At 38.9% G+C, this 20,869-nt stretch overlaps 1 protein-coding gene and 1 non-coding gene across 11 annotated transcripts in view; one reads left to right on the top strand and one right to left on the bottom strand.

Moving 5' to 3' along the window:
- RFX3 (regulatory factor X3) overlaps positions 1–20,869 on the bottom strand; it is a 286,452-nt gene that overhangs the window by 79,881 nt on the left and 185,702 nt on the right. For 8 of the 10 annotated variants that reach the window (XM_078436058.2, XM_078436060.2, XM_078436062.2 and 5 more), the window contains 2 exons: positions 19,410–19,668; positions 1,277–1,351 (listed from right to left, as the gene is read on the bottom strand). In XM_078436058.2, coding sequence (XP_078292184.1) covers positions 1,277–1,351; positions 19,410–19,668 — 334 coding nt within the window. The remainder of the gene's footprint in view (positions 1–1,276; positions 1,352–19,409; positions 19,669–20,869) is intronic. The other 2 variants (XM_078436061.2, XM_078436064.2) reach the window with 1 other exon arrangement.
- TRNAP-UGG (transfer RNA proline (anticodon UGG)) lies at positions 14,234–14,318 on the top strand. Its single transcript has one exon. It is a non-coding gene; the product is annotated as a tRNA-Pro (tRNA).

The raw sequence follows: 20,869 nt of genomic DNA, 5'->3' as shown, positions 1-20,869 counted from the left end.
CATTCCTTAAATGGTTTCAAAAAGAAAGGCCAAAGTATATATTATTTTGAAATTTACAACCTAAAATTTTTACCAAAATTGCAGGCATTCTCCAAATTGGCTAACCTGTTTTTATTTGCCATGATACTTCCCCTTGAAAAAGAAAGAACACACAATAGGCATCTAAAAACAAATGTGTAAAACACAAGGAAAGTACTTAGTGTCATGTTGGAATATAAAAATTTAAACATTTGGAGAGGCAATGATTTAAAAAGCATAGTGAAAACATTTTCTGTGAGTTAAGGTTTTCAGATTTATTGGGTGATCCAATTTTGGACTTTTCAGTCACAAAATATGGGGAAGAATTTAAAAATCCTAACAACTTATCTGTAAATTTAAGAATACGTTGTCAGATGGGAGGGAAGACTCTCTTACTGTACTATTGTACATTGATATTAATTTAACAGCTTTGTCTAAAACAGATGGAAGTCATAGGTCTATTCACTTTCCCCCATATATTCAGAAATACGAAAACAAAACTAATTTTTATTCGACATTTCCATCGGTTCCCCCAGTTTTACAGTTTCACAAAACTGTCATTGCTCTTGTCAGACTTACCAGTGTTAAAGTGATGGCTGCATCTGATAACAAAGGCTTCAAGGCATAGTAACAATAATCCTGTTTAATATCAATTATTAGAAATGTATGGCTTAGCTAGAGTCTCACTTCTTCTCTTGGCCCAGTTTCATTTCTCTGTAGGTCGCAGGACCTGAGCTCATCTAGGTCCCTGTTTCCTCCCACCTTATACGGCCTTACCGGTAAATAAATCATTTTCAGACAGTTTACTATTGGGTTTGGCATTAATAATCTTTTTCCACTTAAAGAATGTTACTGGTCTTACAAGTAGACAGGACTGTTTCTTTGCTTCAGACCAGAAGATGCGGATTACAAGCCTTTGCTCTGAGGTAAATTAGTATCAAACTAGAACACTTTAAATACTTAAAATCCCCATTAATTAATTTCCACAGGTAAATGGCAGCTTGTTATTAACTTGGAAATGTTATATCTGTACCAGAACAGTACAAAAGCCTAGTAAAGCAGTATATTGGGGGCTCTATTATTTTTAGATATCCCACTATACAAAAGAGCCATTAAGTGATACAGAGATCATAAGGGGCTGAGAAAGGAAGGTTAAGAAGCAAAATAAATAAGTAAATAAATAAAACAAGCATTTAGAAGCAAGCAACACATGCGGAACAAGCAAGAGATTAGTTTACGTGAAGAAGAGGCAACTTACATGGCTGTTGAGAAGAGAGCTTCTGTGAGTGGACAGACCGTCAGACTTTTGCAGCGTCTCAATCGCCATTTCAATCTGATAATAGATGTCATTAAAAAAAGGGCTCAAGACAAGATAGTAATAAACGGCTCACCAGAGAATTTTTGATAGATTCTTTAAAGTTCAATTTCTCCTTCAATGGTGGCTAATGAATAGCTCTCAATTAAATGTGTATTTCCCCCATCTTCCCGCCACCCCCAGAGAATAAAATAAAAATATGCACACTAATAATAAGTCTGATCACAAAAGTAAACCTTTTTTGAACATTCTGTAATTATAATCAGAATGGAGGCCTGAAGAGGAGGAACCCCAGTGGACTCTAGTTTCTAGCTATGAGGAAACAGTCTTGACTTTCAGATTTCGAGAGGTGGAGTAGTCACCACTCTCTAAACAGTATTTAATATTTGCTCTATTTTGTCATCAAAGAAAAATTACACTGCAGATCTTGTGTTTAACATGCATTAGTATTTTAATGCAAATGTACAAAGACACCCTCATTAGTGTTCAAAAGCTACTACATCTATCCATTCCTCTCTTAACCCTGTATTAAAATTTGGACGTGGAGGGTCATTAGCATGAATAAACACTAAAATGTAATCATGGTCCCTGCATTATATTTTAGGAAGTGGTGGTCAGGCAGAGCTATTAGAAATGACAGCAGAAATGGAACATAGAAGAGACAAGAATTCAGAGTCGACAAAGAAAAGGGACAGAAACAGTTTGATTCCATGTAATCTTAGCATACCATGATCCATCAGAACACCCTCATTAAGTAGCAGGTGCCAATAACAAACGAGATGTGCTCTTGATAACTTCATATTCAAGGATCTCTATCGCTCAGCTCCTAGCCCCAAAACACATACTGTAAATTTAGGTTCGGAACACCCTACCCTGTATTTGGCTACTGGGTTATACCAGTGGTGTTAACTGAAATTAAATTTTAAAAAATCACATGTGAGAAAGAAAACCGATTACATTATTTTTATTTCTACCATCTGATCAAATCAACAATTTAGTATAAGCAGCTATAAAAAATATTTAGTGCTTTCAAATGTAAACTGACTCATACTTTACAGCGGCTATGGAAATTAATGATGCTTTGAAATTCTAACACACAGCATCCCCCTTCACCCCGCCCCGACCAGCACAAAAACAACGGATAGCAATGTCCATAGCAAAGTCTTTTTTCCCCCATCAATTTGCCAATTTCTTTCTGGTGGAACTTTATCCACAGAATGTTCAGTCTCATTTATATCAACATTAAATCTAATTTTCTCCCAAACAACTTGGGAATTTAATAGCTTTAATTTTATTTTATGCTATTTCCACAAGTTACTGGTTCTTCCTCCTGAGAGTTAATAAAATAGAATACTGACAAAAATGTTAGGTCAGAAACTATAGAAAAAAATATTTTTAAAATAGATAGAATGCTTCCTAAGATGATGTAATACAATTTGTTTCACTGCTAATTTTTTTTTTTTAAGAATACAAAATTAAGTAACTTGGCTTCTAAAGCATTTTCCCTGCCAGGTGGAATGTTCTATTCGTAGAGTTTACCAGCATACTTGGAAATAAACTGAAGAAGGTGATATTGTACAAGTGAAAAAAGACACATGACAGAAACAGCAATGTAAATGTAATGAGTAACCAGTTTACTAAAATGTGAACCTGAAAAACTATAAAGGACCTCAGTATTGCCTCTCTTACAAGGGCATCAGTAAGTGTTCTTGTTTTCAAAGAAAACACATGCATACATTAAGAAAAAAAAAAACAGCTGAAAAGCCTAATCCTCATGTGACATTAGATCACTTATATGAAGAATTCGCTCAAAACTCCAATTTGCTAAACTGCCTACATTTCCTTTCAAGCTTGAGTGTGGAAAATTCAAGATTAGATTTCAGTCTAGTAAATAAAAATGAAATGACCTGTGTCGTGTGGTTTTACACGTTTAGATGAAAGGTAAAAATTATCAGGAATGTAGCTGTCATACTGGTGGAGAAACCCACGTCTGCATTTGTTTTATTAATCAGCAATTTTAATTTCTTTAGGACTGAAAGGATTGGAGGTTGCTGTTTTTTATCATTAAAAAGGGGGCATGGTAAACAAACACTTGCCATTTCTTCCTTAAGCCGGTTAAGCTTTAGACTGCGATTATGCATGAGGTTATTTTTTGAAAAGTCAGTTCTCTGAACGAAGGTTCGAAAGGTGCCCGGTTGCAGCTCTTCCTGAACGACCATCCTTAAGGTGAGTCGCGAGTACCTCACCTCTCTGTAGTTATCTAATGCTAGGTGACACGGGACTACTGTCTCATAATCAGATAAGAGACTATGGCAACTCTTCTGAGATCAAGTGGCGGCACGCTCCGTCCGAGAAGAGACATCCAGCCTGGAAAGACAGGCCCTCAGAGCTTTAAGTGAGATTAGTGGGGTGAATGAGGCCAAGAAACTCCCTGTGGGAAAGAGCAGGTAAGAAACTGCTGTCCAACACAGCCAGTCTGGGCATGTGACTCCCTAAAAAGTCTGGAAGACAAAGAAGATCCTTATCAACATACTAGGGACTATTTCAGACCCGCCGGCTTCAGCAGCTAAAACAGGACTCCCGTGAGAGTGGGAATGTACTCTGGGGGTGGTTCCCGGCCAGAGATAGGAAACTCTGGTCCAGTTCAACTGCAGACATACTTTCAGAAATGGGAGAAGAGGACTGTGCACCGTGTTTAGACAGGCTGCTGAAACATCAGAGGGATGGCAGGCTTCTGGTGTGGAAAAGCCAGAAAAATCAACGAGGCGCTGTCCAGCCCTGGGAATCGTATGTGGTCCCAAAGCCTCAGATGCAGCCCAGAGACAGAATGCCTGGCCAAGTCCCAAGAGTCACAGCTCAGGTAACGAGAACTTCCTACTCCCACATGCCAGGTTGCTTTCTGACCACACGTTAGCTGGAAGATACAGAGACCTCTTTCCATTGTGTCATGTGACAAGGTATTATGGAGCGTAGCGTGAAAAATCAGACCCGCTTGGAACAACTTGCCGAGAGAGTCATTTCCAGTGAAGCCTATTCAGAGAAATCAGACTTCATCAGAGAGCGACAGGGACTTCCATGAGTTTTGCTGTCAGTGAAGCTGAATTTGGGTGAAGAAAGAGGAAAGGGACACTATCTGCTATAAAAAAAAAAAAATCATTTGGGATTGTGTCACATTCCCATTTAGGAACTGGAAAAGTAAAGTGAATAGAGGTATAACACTCAGCTTCCCCAACCAAACGTTGAATTCTCAAAAGACGGAATCCCAGGGAACGGAGTAAGTGGGGTCCCTTCACTTGGGCACATGGCTCTCCACCCTAGGTCCGGAGTGCTAGTTAGAGACTATACCAACTACTTTTCTTCTGGTATAGAAAGTGGCATGACCACAGGGCAGGAAACAGACTTTAATTCTTGTGTGATGGATTTAAGAAGGAAAAACAAATGTGGACTCTGTAAGGGAGGGGACACCCCTATTATTTTGAGAGTATAGCAAATATGCACAATCTGTGGCAGTCTGTGCCAGAGAAGGAAATCTTTCCTGATTTCTCAGGAATCAGGATCAGAAATTCGGAAGAGGCCAGAGAGGTGCTGTGTTTCATATCCAGGAGAGGAAAACAAACAAACAAACCAACAAAACCTCATTGGCGCTCCTACAAAAAGAGAGCAAACCCTCTAAGAAGGACACCTGTTACCTGATGGGGGGATAGATACACAGTATGAGAGACGTGTGGCCTTAAGCCCAGGCGGCAAACTCTTTTCCAGTCACTTTAGTGCTAATGTCCTTGTTGGAATCAAGGACAGGTGCAGAGTCTCCAACCAGCCGGGGATACCTTGAGGCTTGTGCCATACCCAGCCAAGAATCAGTGTCCCCAAAAAGGACTTCAGAGGAAAGTCCCACCCAAGCCCTTAGGAAAGGAGAATGGGAGAGGGAAGAGGGGTCAGAGAGTATCTGGAGGTCCAGGAGATAGTTTGTTTGTATCCTTTTTTCCCAAGCTCCAAGAAGGGATCAATATTGTACTGTTTTTCCCTAAGGCAGCAAATACTTATAAAGATAAAATTGAAATCGGGAAAAAAAACCACACATTTTATCCGTTATTTAGAATTCCCCATTATTACTTACAATTGGTATTTATAATTTCCCGTGATACTCTATTATGGATGGCCCCTTACTATTATAGGATTGCCCCTTGTTTTGCAAAGTTGCTCCCAGCCTCAAGCGTCAAGAGATTTACAGAAGATGGGGACCTGGGAAGACGGAGGTCAACGTTCACCTCACATGCAGGAAGAATGGGCCGACTGTGGAGGGCAAGGTGGTGCAAAGAGGCTTCGCGTGACTGTGCTCTGGAGAGCGTGGTGCTAAATCCTCAGCTTCTGCCCCTAAAAGTCTTCAGTAAAATCTAGGCCACTCGCAGGTACTGTGGGTACAAGTAATCAAGGCTGGCTGGAGCACAGGGTCCACTTAAGGGCGGGTGATAATGTCAAAAAGGTATAAACCGCCGTTTGAAATGCAGCCAAATGAGAAGAAATGAGTCTTTTGCATGAGTTACACGGGGCTAGAGAGAGGCTCCCCGGACATGTGATTTTTATACCCATTTACGAATGCATATGCAGTGGGTCAAACAGAGTATCACATATGTGGACAATTAGGACTTTCTCCTAATGTAAATATCAACCAGTCAGTCATTCCATTACATGCTAATAAAGCTGAAGGAAAAAGAATAATTCTGTCACCTTATTCATTGTCTTTATAGGTCAAGGCACATTCTCTTGACTCTGAAATGGCTTTTTAATCTATTTTAGAGACTAAAGGTCAAGATTGATATATTCAACCGCCACTATAATTAAAATTGGTCTCTTGGTAGAAACTATTTCCTTTCTAGAACTATGAAAGAAAGGGATTTAAAAATAGAAGTAATATTATAATGCTTTCTGGTTTATAAAACTTTTTTTTACATTAATTCTCATCTGATCTTCATAGCAACTTTGTGAAACCAGAAAGGCAAGGAGTATCATCTCCTTTTCACAGATTAGAACACTGAGGCTCTCTGGGATTGAGGGACTGTCTTGCAATTACTTAGGTCTTAAGTAGGAGACTGGAATACAAGACTCATTCCTCTAAATTCACTATCCTTTCCATTTTATTTATCCTTTCCATTTAAATATAACATAAATATAAATCATGTGGGAATTAAATCAAAATATCAAAGGTATCAAATGAAGCTATCTTCTGCAGAGTAGCCTGTAAAATTAAAATTTGCTAAATGGTTTACTGCTAACAAACAAGACTGACTTTCTAAAAGGAAAAGGGTTTAAATATGATTGAGAAGTATTACTTGAAAATGATTTCAAAATGACAAAGTTAAAGGCAACAAGTTTTAAATGGATGGTTACATTTTAATCATCATAAACGTAGTTGTCTTGCATGTATAATAATTGTATTTTTTTGTCAATATAGTTTACTCTGTTAACCTCACCAATCAACACTTAGAGAAATATCATTTTTGTTTCTGTGTCAGAGATTGGTAAATTCTCTAGAGAAACCCAATGAGGAGCACACTGAAGCCTGGAAATTTCCAGGGGCATCTGGGTGGCTCAGTCGGTTACGCGTCTGACTTCGGCTCAGGTCAGGATCTCACAATTCGTGGGTTCCAGCCCTGTGCCGGGCTCTGCGCTGACAGCTCAAAGCCTGGAGCCTGGAGCTCTCTCCCTGCTCCTCCCCTGCTCATGCTGTCTGTCTCTGTCTCTCAAAAATAAATAAAAAAATCAAGACTGGAGATTTCCTTTGGGGTAATTCCTCCCCTGAACTCTAAGACTTCACATTTTGTTTGCATCTGAGATTAAGTAAGGCAGAAATATTTCTACTTGGTGGCTTTTGTCCAGAAAAGGTATGTGTGACTGCTAACATGACACAAAGCCACCACCTTCACGCCTGTTGGAAATGACATCCTCCTGCTGTATGCAGGTAGGGTGGTGGGGGGACGGGCGGTTTCCTACAGGAGGCACTTCAGCCAGCAGAATCAAAGGAAAGAACACTTTCACTTGGTATTTAGTCTATACGATCACTCCAACACAGGGGTTTTCAAAGTGTGGCCCTGGACACCGGTTAGAAATGCACAACAGCAACACCACACCTGAACACAAAACAACGGAGACTGCGGCCAGGTCTCTCATACAGGTACTGCCACGGCTCTGCTCTCCTCTTCAATTTGCCCGAAGCTGTGCTTTGCGGAATGTAAGGTGCAATCCACCAGCGGGTTATGATGTCAAATATGTGCGTCCTGGTCAGCAGTTTTCGAAAATTAATGAAATCCAAGAGAGTAGGAACTAATCAGGAGTCCCTGCCCAGAGCATGGGTAAGAACCGTTTTGTGGAACTTTGGTTTCAGTCACTTGTCTACGAATGATATGTGCACATACGTAATATATGTGTGCACATACAGATGTGTACTCAGGAATGTATGTGTGTGTGAGCACTGGGCCACAGTATAACAGTATTTCTTATTGTGGGTTGTGATCCCAAAACTTTGAATGCTCTGCACTAACCAGGTGAATCAGTTCCCTGCAGGTCACTGGATCCCTTCTTCTATGCATCTAGAGATGTCTCTTGGGCCCAGGAGGCCTGGCAAGTTAGACAGTAATGCTCTGACTAAAATACCGCTCCCTTAGCTGTATATTTAGGCGGTACAGAAATCAACATGTAAATATGTCACACCAAAGCAACGTTCACAAGAAGCTTCACTCTGACAGAGTCAGGACATGTTGTTCTTTTAAGGCTTAAAAAAAATCAAAAATGCCCAGACGACACTCCTAGCCAGCTTTGGTTTGCATCTCCTCCTAAACCAGAAAGTGGCTCAAGATGAAACCTCAATCGTACACACTGAGCGTTTAGCGCCAAGAGGTTCCAAGTCTTGTAAATGTCTCAAAACTCTTCTCTATCCACATAATTTTATGACATTGAGAGAACAATTTTAAATTGTTACGCTTTCAACATGAAGTTCTGGCAGTTTTGTACCACCTGAAGCTGTTCTGAAATATTTATGAGAAAAAAACACATTTGGATTAAAAAAATGCATAAATTGAATGTGTTCTGAGAATATTTAAGTTGGTGGATTGAGACCAAGACTGTTGCTTTGGTTCCTCTGATCATTCTGTACAGCCCACATCCTTCCACCTTCACCAGGACCCAAAAGACTGGCATTATCAGTGCCTGACAATAAAACTATTTTCTAAGACATCTAGTCCATAAACACTCAGGGCTAGAATTACCCTTCCGGAACCTGCTGGGTTAGAATTCGGGGATAGGATTCAAGGCCAAGTTTATATTTGCAAATGTATAAATGAGATTTCCAATCTGCCCTTTGCAGACTATTCTCGGTATTAAGAACGTTTTTTACATTGTATTTAGCCTACGTGATCACTAAAACAGAGGATTTCTCAAAGTGTGGTCCTGGATCTGAATCACCTGAGCACCGGTAAAAAATGCAAATCGTGGGCCCTTCCCCACACGGAGTCAAAAGCCCTGGGGAAGGGTTCCAGTGATGTCTTTAACAAATGCTCTAGAGAATGCACTTTCAAGTTGGAGGAACACTGCACTAAAATATCCCCCCCCCCCCCCCAAATTTTTTTCTTTACCAGGGTCAGACTGCAGTAAGCAGCAAGGTGATGGGCATCCCTACAATGGTGCTGGTTAACCCTATTAAAGAGTGACTTTGAAGTCTAGGTATTATTTGGAGTTTTGCTTCTCTCTTCGTTCTCTTCCTACCCAATACAATCCAACCCAACCTTTAGGCAGTTTTGCAATTTATATTAGCAACAGAATCAGAAGGTAATCAGAATTTTGGTGAATCTAAAATGAATCAATTTAAAACACATCAATGATTTTGTGATTTAAAAAATAATGTGGTGAGAGAGAAGATAAAAGTCCTCACTGAAAAGATGTTTGTGGATTTCCATTTTTGCCTTTGAGGATTAAGTAGCTTTCTGGTAGACCAGAAGTGGCTCCAGTACCCATCCTGTAGAAGCAGAGAGCCTGGTCCACAGGGAGAGCTCAATAAATGGGTAAGTGAGTGATTAAAGAAAATAATCAAGACACGAATAGAAACACAATACATTTACTTTCGCTCCAAAATCCCGTGTAAGAATAGATCCAAGATTCTTTACTAAATGCAATGACAGTTGCCATTTTGCGAATTTCCAACAGTCTTAATAACGGATGACTTTTTCTGAAGCCTAGGAACAAGGTTTAATTTGAGTTGTGACACCTCATGGACAATCTTTACACGGGACACATGAAGAAAGGGTTGTGTCGGTTACACGTATTTGGGGGACATGACCAAATAGATACGCTTAATCATCAAGGGCTTGCGTGAAATTTTTGCAAATCATAAATCACTTTTTTTTTAATGGATAATGTATTCACATGCCTCCATGTGTATTTTTTTCTTCATGCATTCTTCTGGAGATATCTTTGTGCTTATATAAGCATATGCAAATACAGGTTTCTATTTAAACACACGTAACCTCTTGCTTTTTTCCTTTTATAATATGGAGATCTTTTCATCTCTCTATATCTAAATCTATGTATGTTTCTCCCTATTCATGTAAGTACATACACTTACTTCCTCATTCTTGACTGGCTGTAGAAAATCCCACTGAAGGAAGAAAAAGGCACCAAAACATATTTACCTAGCTCCCTGCTGATGGGTTAGTTAAGCCTTTTCCCAATTTTTCTATTATAAAGAACCTTCAGTGGAATACAGCTGTTTATGCATTTTATGTATGGAAGAGTATCACAGATAGGATAAATTACTGGAAGTTCACAGTACACTCTGGGGGTTAAAGGACATGTGTGTTGTCAACTTTTATACAAATGTCCACACTGCTTTCCAATCCTGTGCCAGTCTAGATTCCTACCAGCAGGGCGCGAGAGGTCCGGGTTCTCTCCACCCGCGGTAAGGCTTACTGACGCTCCTGGCTGTACCTGCGTGAAACATAAACGACAGTCTCTTTTGGGGGGTTATTTTCCATCTCCTTCTAGGGGGACTGCTCGTTCATATCCTCTCCCCATTTCTTGGGTCTTTTTCTTTTTCTGAGGGGTTTATAAGAGTGGTCTGTATATGAAACAGATCAGTTCTTCAGATGTAATGTCTCTGAACTTTATGCCCAGTTGCTCTTGCCCCGTTGCCTTTGTGTACTGTGGTTTCGGGCACGTGGAATGTTTTCACTTTTATGTAGCAGATTGTATCGAGATACTCTTTGTAGCTTCTGAATTTCACATCGGCTTCACTACTACAAAAGGATAATAATAAGATGCGTTCTTCCATCCAAGCGCAATTAATTTTTGCATAAGGAGTTAAGGTACAGAACCAACCCAATCTTCTCTCCTAGTTATCCAGTTGTCCCAAATATCATTTATTGATAATCCATCATTTCTCCACTGACAGGCAGTGTGACCTTTATCATATACTATATTCGTCCATACATTTTACCTGTTTATGGGCTTTAGTCCAGCACTGGGCTAGACCGATCTAGTCATGTGCTGACCATTCTGCCTTAATTATTACAATTTTATAATCTGTTTGAATCCAACTGTAGGGCTATTAACATTATTCTCCAGTATTTCTCTTCTTACAAAATTCCCTTAGCTATGCTTACATGTTTATTTATATAAACAAGTCTTTCTCATAAACAGAAAAGAACCTATTGGTATTTTGATTGGGATCATACTGAAATATTAAAATTAACAGGATTCAAAATGTTTGATGCTGAAACTTCTTTTTAATTATTCAAACTTCTTTTTGTGCCCCTCAGGAACATAGAGAGTTTTATTAAGCTGGATCTTTTTTTTTTTTTAATTTTTTTAATGTTTATTTATTTTTGACAGAGAGAGAGAGAGAGAGAGAGAGAGAGCATGAGGGGGGAGGGGCAGAGAGAGGGAGACACAGAATCTGAAGCAGGCTCCACGCTCTGAGCCATCAGCACAGAGCCGGACGTGGGGCTCGAACTCACTGACCATGAGATCATGACCTGAGCCGAAGTCAGACACTCAACCGACTGAGCCACCCACGCGCCCCATATTAAGCTGGATCTTATACAAATATTGTTCGTTTACTGCCTGGTATATTTTAAACTTATTATAAATGAGATCTTTGCTTTCATAATATTTTCTAATTGCTGTTATTTGTATCTAGAAACCATACTGATCTCATTGAATATGAATTTTACTAAATTCTCTTATTATAGTTTTTCATTTGGTCTCTAGGGTTTTTAGCAGGTATACAATCATATCATCTGCAATGCTAACCTCCTTATCTCCTTTGAATTTTCATATTTTCTTTTTCTTCTCTAACTACATCTTTCTTGTAATTTTGAAAGCACGGTTAAAAAACTCCCATCTTCCTTTCCTACAAGGCAGATGGGAAAGGTACTGAAACTTATAATGAGTAAATTTAAAATAAATGTGTACAATTATTTCTAACTTTCTACAGTTAGATTACAAAACTCCTAGCCCGTGAAATTTATGGGTACCGACAATTATAACCAAACGCAGTAGCTAGATTTTAAAAGAAACCATATAATTCTGTGGCCAATAAAAACAACTACAGTTATGCATGCTGAGAAAGTGGTAATCAAATCGCATGCTTTGGTAGGATAAATTGATAAACATGGGAACATGGAGAAATTCTCTCTCATTTGAAAACTGGTAATTGGTCATACGTATTGTGTTGTAATCTCCCTCATTAAACGAAAAGACATGGGCCAGTGGAAGAGGAAGTGTGAAAATTTTATGGGTCTAACTACCCTACACTGCAATACTGGATATTTACCAAAAAATACAACAAAACAAAACAAAACACTAATTCAAAGAGATACACGCACCCCTATGTTTATTGCGCCATTATCTACGATAGCCAAGATATGGAAGCAGCCCACGTGTCCACTGATAGATGAATGGATTAAAAAGATGTGGTAGGGATAAGCAATGGAATATTACTCAACCACAAAAAGGGACAAAATCTTGCCATGGGCAACAACATGGATGGAGCTCGAGAGTATAAGCGAAAGAAGTCAGACTGAGAAAGACAAATACCATATGATTTCACTCAGATGTGGAATTTAAGACAAAAAACAAGCAAAGGGCGAAAAAAAGAGAAACAAACCAAGAAACAGACTCTTAACTATAGAGAACAAAGTGATGGTCACCAGAGGGGAGGTGGGTGGGGGAGGGGTGAAATAGGTGATGGGGATTAAGGAGGGCACCTGCTGTGATAAGCGTCAGATGTATGGAACTGGAGAATCACCATATTGTATACGTGAAACTAATATGATATTGTAGGTTAACTATACTGGAATTAAAATTAAAACTTAATAAAAAAAACTTTATGGGTCTCATGATTCATATGTAACTCACAGACTACAGTGTACTTTAATTACCACCAACACGTTTCATATTTTATCTGGATTGCCTGGTCTTCAGGAGCGAAACATGTTTTTTTTTTTTTCCCTTCAAACTCTAGAGTAGTTTCGAACTAATAAATTAATTTGAAATTTCACTTATAAATACAAGGGTAAAGCAAAAGTTACTTATTCCTCTATTTATAAGAATTTACAAATATCATTAAACCTTCCTAATCTCACAGTTGTGAGATTGAGCCCTACATCGGGCTCTGTGCTAACAGCACAGAGCCTGCTTGGGATCCTCTCTCTCCCTCTCTCTCTCCACCCCTTTCCTGCTCATGCTCTCCCTCTCTCTCGCAAAATAAATAAATTCTTTTTTTTTTAAAAAAAAACCTTCCTAATCTTGATTTCACATGAAATAGAATCTAGCCATCTCTCACAGGTTATGTTAACAGACCTGTGTTCTGAAATGCTGTTTCTCTAGGAAATAGCTAAAAATAAAAATAATTCATTATATTTGTGCTTTAGAAATGGAAGGGAATCCATCAGCTAGGCTCAGGAGAGGCTGAAGGCCCCTGTCATTCTGTTTGTCTTAACCTTCTAGTTTATCAAGATTTCTAGGAGTGGAATGTCTTACAGCCTTAACCGTAAAATTACTGCCTCCAGATCTTATCAGCCTCAAGGCTGGAGTGGAGTGGAACTGACTGACGGCTGAATGGAATTTAGATGAAGCGATGGAGACCACCAGTCACTCAAAGTCCCATTTTATTAAGTGCTTCGAAAATGAGGTCCCAGAACCTTCAGTCAATTTAGGATTTAGTACAGGAAGCGGAAGATTTACGGTACTCTCTTTGAGGAGGTTCACGTGGGGGTTCAAGTTGGCCTAGAGAAAACACGGCACAGGAAAACAGAAAATGCTATGATCATAATGGACATACAGGCTTCTACCAAGTAAGTGGAGTGCTTTCTTTCTGTGTTTTTGTCATTGGGATTGCCTGGAAGACTAAAAAAATCATTTAAAATAGAAATTATTATGTCTGTAATATATGAAATATGATACATAAAATAACTGATGCATGCATAATTTATGCACGCTTTTAAATTAAAAGATTTTTCTTCCAAGCATATCTTTATATATGACAATTAAACTTGGGGCACCTGGGTGGCTCAGCTGGTGAAGCGTCTGACTTTAGCTCAGGTCGTGATCTCGCAGTCCAGAGAGCCCCAGAGCCCTATCAGTTTGTTCTCTATAGTTAAGAGTCTGTTTCTTGATTTGCTTCTCTCTTTTTCCCCCTTTGCTTGTTTTTTGTCTTAAATTCCATATCTGAGTGAAATCATATGGTATTTATCTTTCTCAAATTTCTTGAGCCCCACGTCGGGCTCTGTGCTGACAGCTCAGAGCTTGGAGCCTGCTTCGGATTCTGTCTCCCTCTCTCTCTGCCCCTCCCCCACTCACACTCTGTCTCTGTCTCTCAAAAATAAATAAACGTTAAAAAACTTAAGGGGCGCCTGGGTGGCTCAGTCGGTTGAGCGTCCGACTTGGGCTCAGGTCACGATCTCGCGGTCCGTGGGTTCGAGCCCCGCGTCAGGCTCTGGGCTGATGGCTCGGAGCCTGGAGCCTGCTTCTGATTCTGTGTCTCCCTCTCTCTCTGCCCCTCCCCCGTTCATGCTCTGTCTCTCTCTGTCTCAAAAATAAATAAATGTTAAAAAAAATTTTTTTTTAAAAACCTTAAAATTAAAATGAATACTCAAAGAACTTGATGCACTCGTTGTCTCCAAGGAAAAACCCTGCAGAACAGCATCAGGAGACCACCTCATCATGCACACTCCTAGATCTTTTGAGCTGTGCTACTTAAAAGTATGTAGCTAATGCATATACAAAATTAATAAAAACCAAAGGAACAAGAAGGGCAAAAGCATTTTCTGGAGGCACTAAACATATTCATTCGTCTTTAAGTCATCACTGTGCCCAACATGGGGCTCAAACTTACAACCCCAAGATAGTTATTCGCTCTACCAACTGAGCCAGCCAGGCACCCCATTCATTCATCTTTTTAGAAAAAAAAAATTCCCTTACATAAAATCCATAAACATGTAAGCCCAAAAATAAAGGAAAAAAGCATGTATAACCCTTAAGCAAATTCTTAACTTTCTATAAATTATATAAGCTAGACCAGACTTTTGTTTATATAGCATCAGATGGACATTCAAATTTTCTTCCAGATAAATCAAAGAAATTAGGATATTTTACATTAATCAAAAGAAGGAGAGGTATGAACAATATTAGTTTCAATACATTTTCCTTGTGCCTTTTGGTGGGATCTACTTTTAGCAAGAGCCATTTAACATATATAATTACTAAACGTATATATAGAAAGGTATAAAAATTAGCTTTCATATCACAGTCTAAAAAATGATTAATGTAATCTTATTTAGTTAACAAGAAGAGAAAAAAAAACCCTCCATAAATAACCATCTAATTATAAGAACACAAATGTTATTTTATAGAGAAGTGAGTAAATAAAGCTTCTTAAATTGCTAATTATTATAAAGTCTGGGATAACTATGTTGTGATGAGCACAAAAATATCACTAACTACAATCACAAGCTTCTGAGCCTCAAATGCAAATTGGGCTCAGGTTCCAAAATTCTAAAAATTCTACAAATGGTATGGTTATACAGAAAAACAATGAAGAAAAATCACAGTTTTAAATGGATAAAGACATACAAGGAAACATCATGGTGATGCGGTTAGGAGAAAGGTCAAAGTATATGACGAGCTAGAGCCGTGACTGAAGCTAAGTCTTCTGCCATAATGTCCATGTGCACTGACATATTAACAATAAATAGATCCATGGAATTATTAGTTTTATAAAATGTAAACCATTTATTCAGGTAGCAGCTTAGCTGAACTCACATCCAGTGATGTTCCAATAAAAATGCTCATCGTTTTGACACTTATTTAATACTAGCAGTAGGAAATGCCTATTAAATGTGTGTATACACATGTTTGTGTAAGTAAAAACATATATACCTATTATATAAAGTTTATACACATGGACTCCACTGACCAAGTGAAAAAAAATACAGTAAGTAAAAGGAGTAGCATTTTGGCCAAATCTGAATATCAGTAGTTTATAGCATAATACATTCATAAAATAAAACTATATTTGTTACTATCATAATCTTTTAGAAAATTCTGATATTTCTATTTAACTTGAAATCTGGACATTTTTACAATGCAGGGATCAAATATGAAAACATGTTATATAAAATATTTTTTCACTTAAAGGTATGAAACTAAAAGAAATCATATGCTCAAAAGCAAATTCTCTGTTAATGATTCAGAGAGCCTTCTAGTATAAGACAGATGGTTGTATACTGAGACTAGGTCAGAAAATATTTCAAGTGCTATTTCTTTATTTTTCTTAGTAACGGCGTCAATTTAAAATGATCTTTTCGTTCCCACTGGCATATCCTAGGAACTGGTTTGCACATTGGAGTAAACCTTCCTTTGATTCAGCAGTTATTCCTACTAAATTCAGATAGAAGTATTTCTGTATAGACTGAGGCCAGATATAAGAGAGTGAAGGCAATGATTCTGAGACCTGGAGCAGGAAACCTTGCTACCCATAAACCGAGTAAAGGTTTGTGTTGTTCCCAAGAGCTCAAACTAGCTCCGCATCAACCAAATTAACTGACTACATATTCCACTTATTATAGCCTCTTAAGGAACAGCCCAACTGACTATTTCCCAGGAGGGAATTCTGACCACAGCAGAGGCTACTACTACCTGGTCAGCTGTGTTGGGCATGCCACAGGTGATAGGCTGAACTCTATAGAACAGCCAGAGAAAGAAACTTCAATGGCACAGCCCTGCTCAATGTTTGAAAGAAATGCCTTGAGTCTTGGCCAACAAGTTGTTAGAGATTGTGCTCACGCACATTCTTTGTTTGGGTGTGCAGAGAATGAAAAAGCTACGTGAAAATCAGTAAATTCCCTTTAAGGACATGGGCTCTCTCAAAAAATCTTGAGTTCTAGGAGTCTAAACAATCAGAAGCCACAAATTTTCTAACGTTTGGCAAAAGGAGAATGGTAGAAAATCTTAAATAGTTTTCACGGCCCTTCAACTTTGTTAGCTTTACTACAGTAACAGATGTGAAACTGTGCACACAGCTGTGAATGATGGAGATGAAGATATTCAGGGCTATATGGGGGGGGGGGTCTAAATCAAATATAAATCTTGGTCATAAATGTAAGATAATACAATAAACACTAGCAGATGTATATTTAGACAGTATGTATCCATCACAGGACACTGTGACATGTGCTCTGAGGAGGCACCTTATGAGTTTTCCGTGCAAAAGCCATCTTTTTATTTCACTTTTTTACTCCTTTTGCTAAAAAGGAAATTTTCTTGTAAAAGAAGAAAACAAGCTACCAAAGAACATCCTTAAATATTACCCTTAAACATTAATTTGGTGAGAATAAATTAATATATACAATTAACACTATGAATTGACTATTTTTTTAAAGAGGTTTCCACTATGCCCGGTGATTATAATTCAGTTATTTTAAGTGTTACTTTAATTTACCAATTAAGATAATACAAATCACACACCAAATCTGTGTGATGGATAGCTTAAGGAGCAATGCCACTTCTCACGGTCTACGTAGAGAACCAAACAAAACAAAACCTATAAAACTTCCTTCGTGACGTTTGCACCTGTATCGCCACGACCCAGAATATTCAATTTCAATAACTCAGCGATAACGCTCGTACATTTAGTAAACCCCCATCGAGTGGATGAAGATGTTTAACAGCGAGGCTGCCTTCAGTGTGAAGGCAAGCAGGAGAGCCAGGAGAAGGATTGGGGATGGACAGATGGTACGCCAGCATGGGAGAGGGTGATGAAAGCAAAGTGGGAAAGAACTCTTTCTCCCCATTCGTCAGTCTTCCTAAGGCCTTGATAAATGACAAGTGTTTCTCTTTCCACTGAAAATGACTTTTCTGGGGGGCCCTTATCAGGCACGCTATAAAGTACCGAAACCTAATCTACCTCTTTTCCTTTAATGGTCAAGGTGGAGTTACTTTTACATCTATAACATTTTACAATTCCTTTGTAAATATTATGATTTTTAAAGCTGGGAGGAAATTAGGAAATCACTCGGTTTGACTAAGCCCTTGTTTTGCTGTGAGGGGAACTGAGGTCCAGAGAAGCCATGATTGCGTCCCTAATCTACATAAATATCCTGGAGTGACAAAAAAAGTTTGGGAATGCCACATTTAGTGTTATTAAAAGCAAGAGACGAACACACATAAGAAATGCTTCACAACACAAAGAAAAAAAGTACAAAAAAGAGCTCTCCCTCAGAATGGCTAGGTCATCTTGTTCTGATGTTAGCAGGAAGCGGTAAATTAAATATAATGGGCTTTAAGAAATGGAGTAGGGAAAAGGTACTAAATGATGAAAAGTATGAACACGTGTATTGATTACCAACCAAAAAATTACGTACAAAATACTTACCAAGTACATATTATATCTCGAGGAAAATCCATAAAATGAGAGCTATAAAGCCTCTCGTAATTATTTTCTACCAAATGTGTTTCTATCTCTGTTTCGTTGTAAGAACAAAACATACGGTAAGATCACGAAATGCACTGAATTCAAATCCCCAGCTCCCCTTTACATGAGGCACCTATGAGATCAATTCCATTGCCACTTCTGCCAGGCGGTTCTCAGTGAATATTCTCCTTAACACTTAGCTGCGGTGAGCAGGGAAACCTTGGGATAGAGTTTGATGATATCAAATTCTGCACAGCTTTCTATTCCTACTTCTATGACGGCCTTTCAACACATGACAATTTCTTGTGTCAAAATAAGTATTTTTCTTAAACTTTAAAAGCGTGAAAATTCAAATATGTAGGTGTGTTCGGCTTCCTCATGCCTATCATCAGAGCCAACGTGGATGCTTTTTCGCTGGAATCACCTAGATCAGTGCTTTCCCAAGCGTCTCTGTGGCAGAATGCAAACTGACTTTACAATATGGCACCTGGGTAAACACTTTTGTTTTCACTATTTAAGTATGGGTTTTCATGGACTTTAGAAAAAAAAGGACACACGGTTTTAGAAGTGAATCAATTTTAAAAATACGTTAAGTAAATAACAGTAGAGGTGGTGTGAATATGGCCAAACTAAATATGTAAGGTTTGGGAAATGCTATTCTACGTATGGTAACTTCTCCAGTGATGAGTTAACATAAATATCACTGTTCGTGAAAATTCCAAACTAAGTTGTATTTTACTCTATTACTTCCTGGCTTTTATCTCCTAAAGCAGTGTCAATCCACATAATATGAAAGTAATTTCTTTCCACAGAAATTAATTTTACTGAATATGACTGAAGGAAGCCTATGAAAATCAGCATTAATGAGTAAGACACACCCATCTTTCCATTATTAATAACAACTTCCCAATTCACCTAATTGTGGGGCACAACATCAATATTGTTCTGCACAATAATACCACATGTACCACACCCTGGGTAATGCCACAGTACTCAAACTGCTCGACACAGTCTTGCCCAGCCCAGTCTGTGTTGTTTTCTCCCCTCCAGAGAGGAAAATGTACCGTAGGCGCTAGCAAGAAGCTAAATGGAACAAGTCAAAACTGAGATACTTACTGTCGCTGGGGAGGCCCGAGTAGTGTGTGTCACTGAGTGACCAGAGTTCTCCATAGAATTGCCGATAAGATAGGTTCCTCCAGAGCTGCTGATGAGTTGTCCTCCGGTGACGCCCATCTGAATCCCACCGGTGCCCACCATGCTGTGGGACGAAACCACGGTAGTCACCTGCGCAGAACTCCCTTGAGTATCAAAGTAATTCCCTCCAGTGTTTTGGCTGTACATCTGCGTTTCTGTGTAAGGGTAAGTTGTTGTTCGGCTTTAGAAGAAGAAGGAAAAAGGAAGCAATTTAGTAGCTTATTTCTATCATCTGAATGATTTTTTTTTTCTAGCGTGAATATATGTTTAAATGACATCAGTTAGCTTATTAGTCTTTGGAACAAGGCAAGTTTGGCATTTTTGCATGAAACTTGACTCCGGACATAGTTGGGTTGACTTTCCAAATGAGACTACCTCAATACTCCTCTGTACTTGAGAGCTTTTTTGCCCTCAGCCAGTGCCTACCTCCAGCGTATAGATAAGTTCAGGTCTCGTCCATGTAAGAAATCTTGCTGAACAACTTGTCCGATTCCTTAGAACACTTCCTGCGGATCCCAGTTTTAGGAAGGGGGCTGATGAGTCAACTCGCCCTGCTACTCCCCATTCTTGGATGGCCGGCAAGCAGCTTTCATGACCAAGGGAGCGGGCTTGGATCTCTTTCTGGCCACCGTAAGGACCTTGAGCAAAGAGTTCACTCACCCTGGACCCTCAGTCCCGCTCTCTAACCCCTTCTCTTCCTTCACACTCAGGTTTCTGTTGGAGGAGAAGACTGTGCCATCGTTGCATGTCCTCACTTTCCACTTGGCAACAAGTGGAGTTAAGCTTCTGCCCTTGGCTTCTCATTGCACTTGCTTTTAATAAGGTCACTTGTGACCAAATCTAAATACCAAGCTAAAAGGCTGCAGTGAATCCTTATCTTTTTTGACCAGTCTGTAGCATAACGTTGTTGACCGCTCCGTGGCGCCCTTTCCTTCCTTCTCCTGTTCTGATTAAATAGCTTATTTGCCTGATGTATTTTCCATTTCCAATGGACTCTAATTCAAATTTTAACCTGACTTTGGCTTTTCACTTCTCATTCTGAAATAATTAGAAGCTCACCACAAGTTGCAAAAGTAGGACGGAGAGGTATAAAATACTTTTACTTAAAAAAATTCAAATATCGAAAACTCAAATATTAAAATTCCCAGTTCTATCATCATTCTCTTCAACCTGCCACACTCCAGAGCTAGCCACTCCTGATAGTTTGGTGTCTATGTTCTCAGCTCTCCTCTATGTATACATAAAGTAACTCGGTCCTAACCTCTCTCATTTCTTAAGTTTCTATAGCATTTCTTCTCCACCTTTTTCCACCATTACCTTTCAAGAACCTTTTGGAAGCTCCAGCTTTCTGGGATTTTAAATACTAAGAGTTTCTGAGGTCT

The sequence above is a fragment of the Panthera onca genome, chromosome D4 (assembly GCF_046562875.1).
Source record: "Panthera onca isolate mPanOnc1 chromosome D4, mPanOnc1 haplotype 2, whole genome shotgun sequence".
Lineage (NCBI taxonomy): Eukaryota > Metazoa > Chordata > Mammalia > Carnivora > Felidae > Panthera > Panthera onca.
The sequence above is the reverse complement of the archived record's forward strand: the minus strand, read 5'-3'. Positions and strand labels throughout refer to the sequence as shown.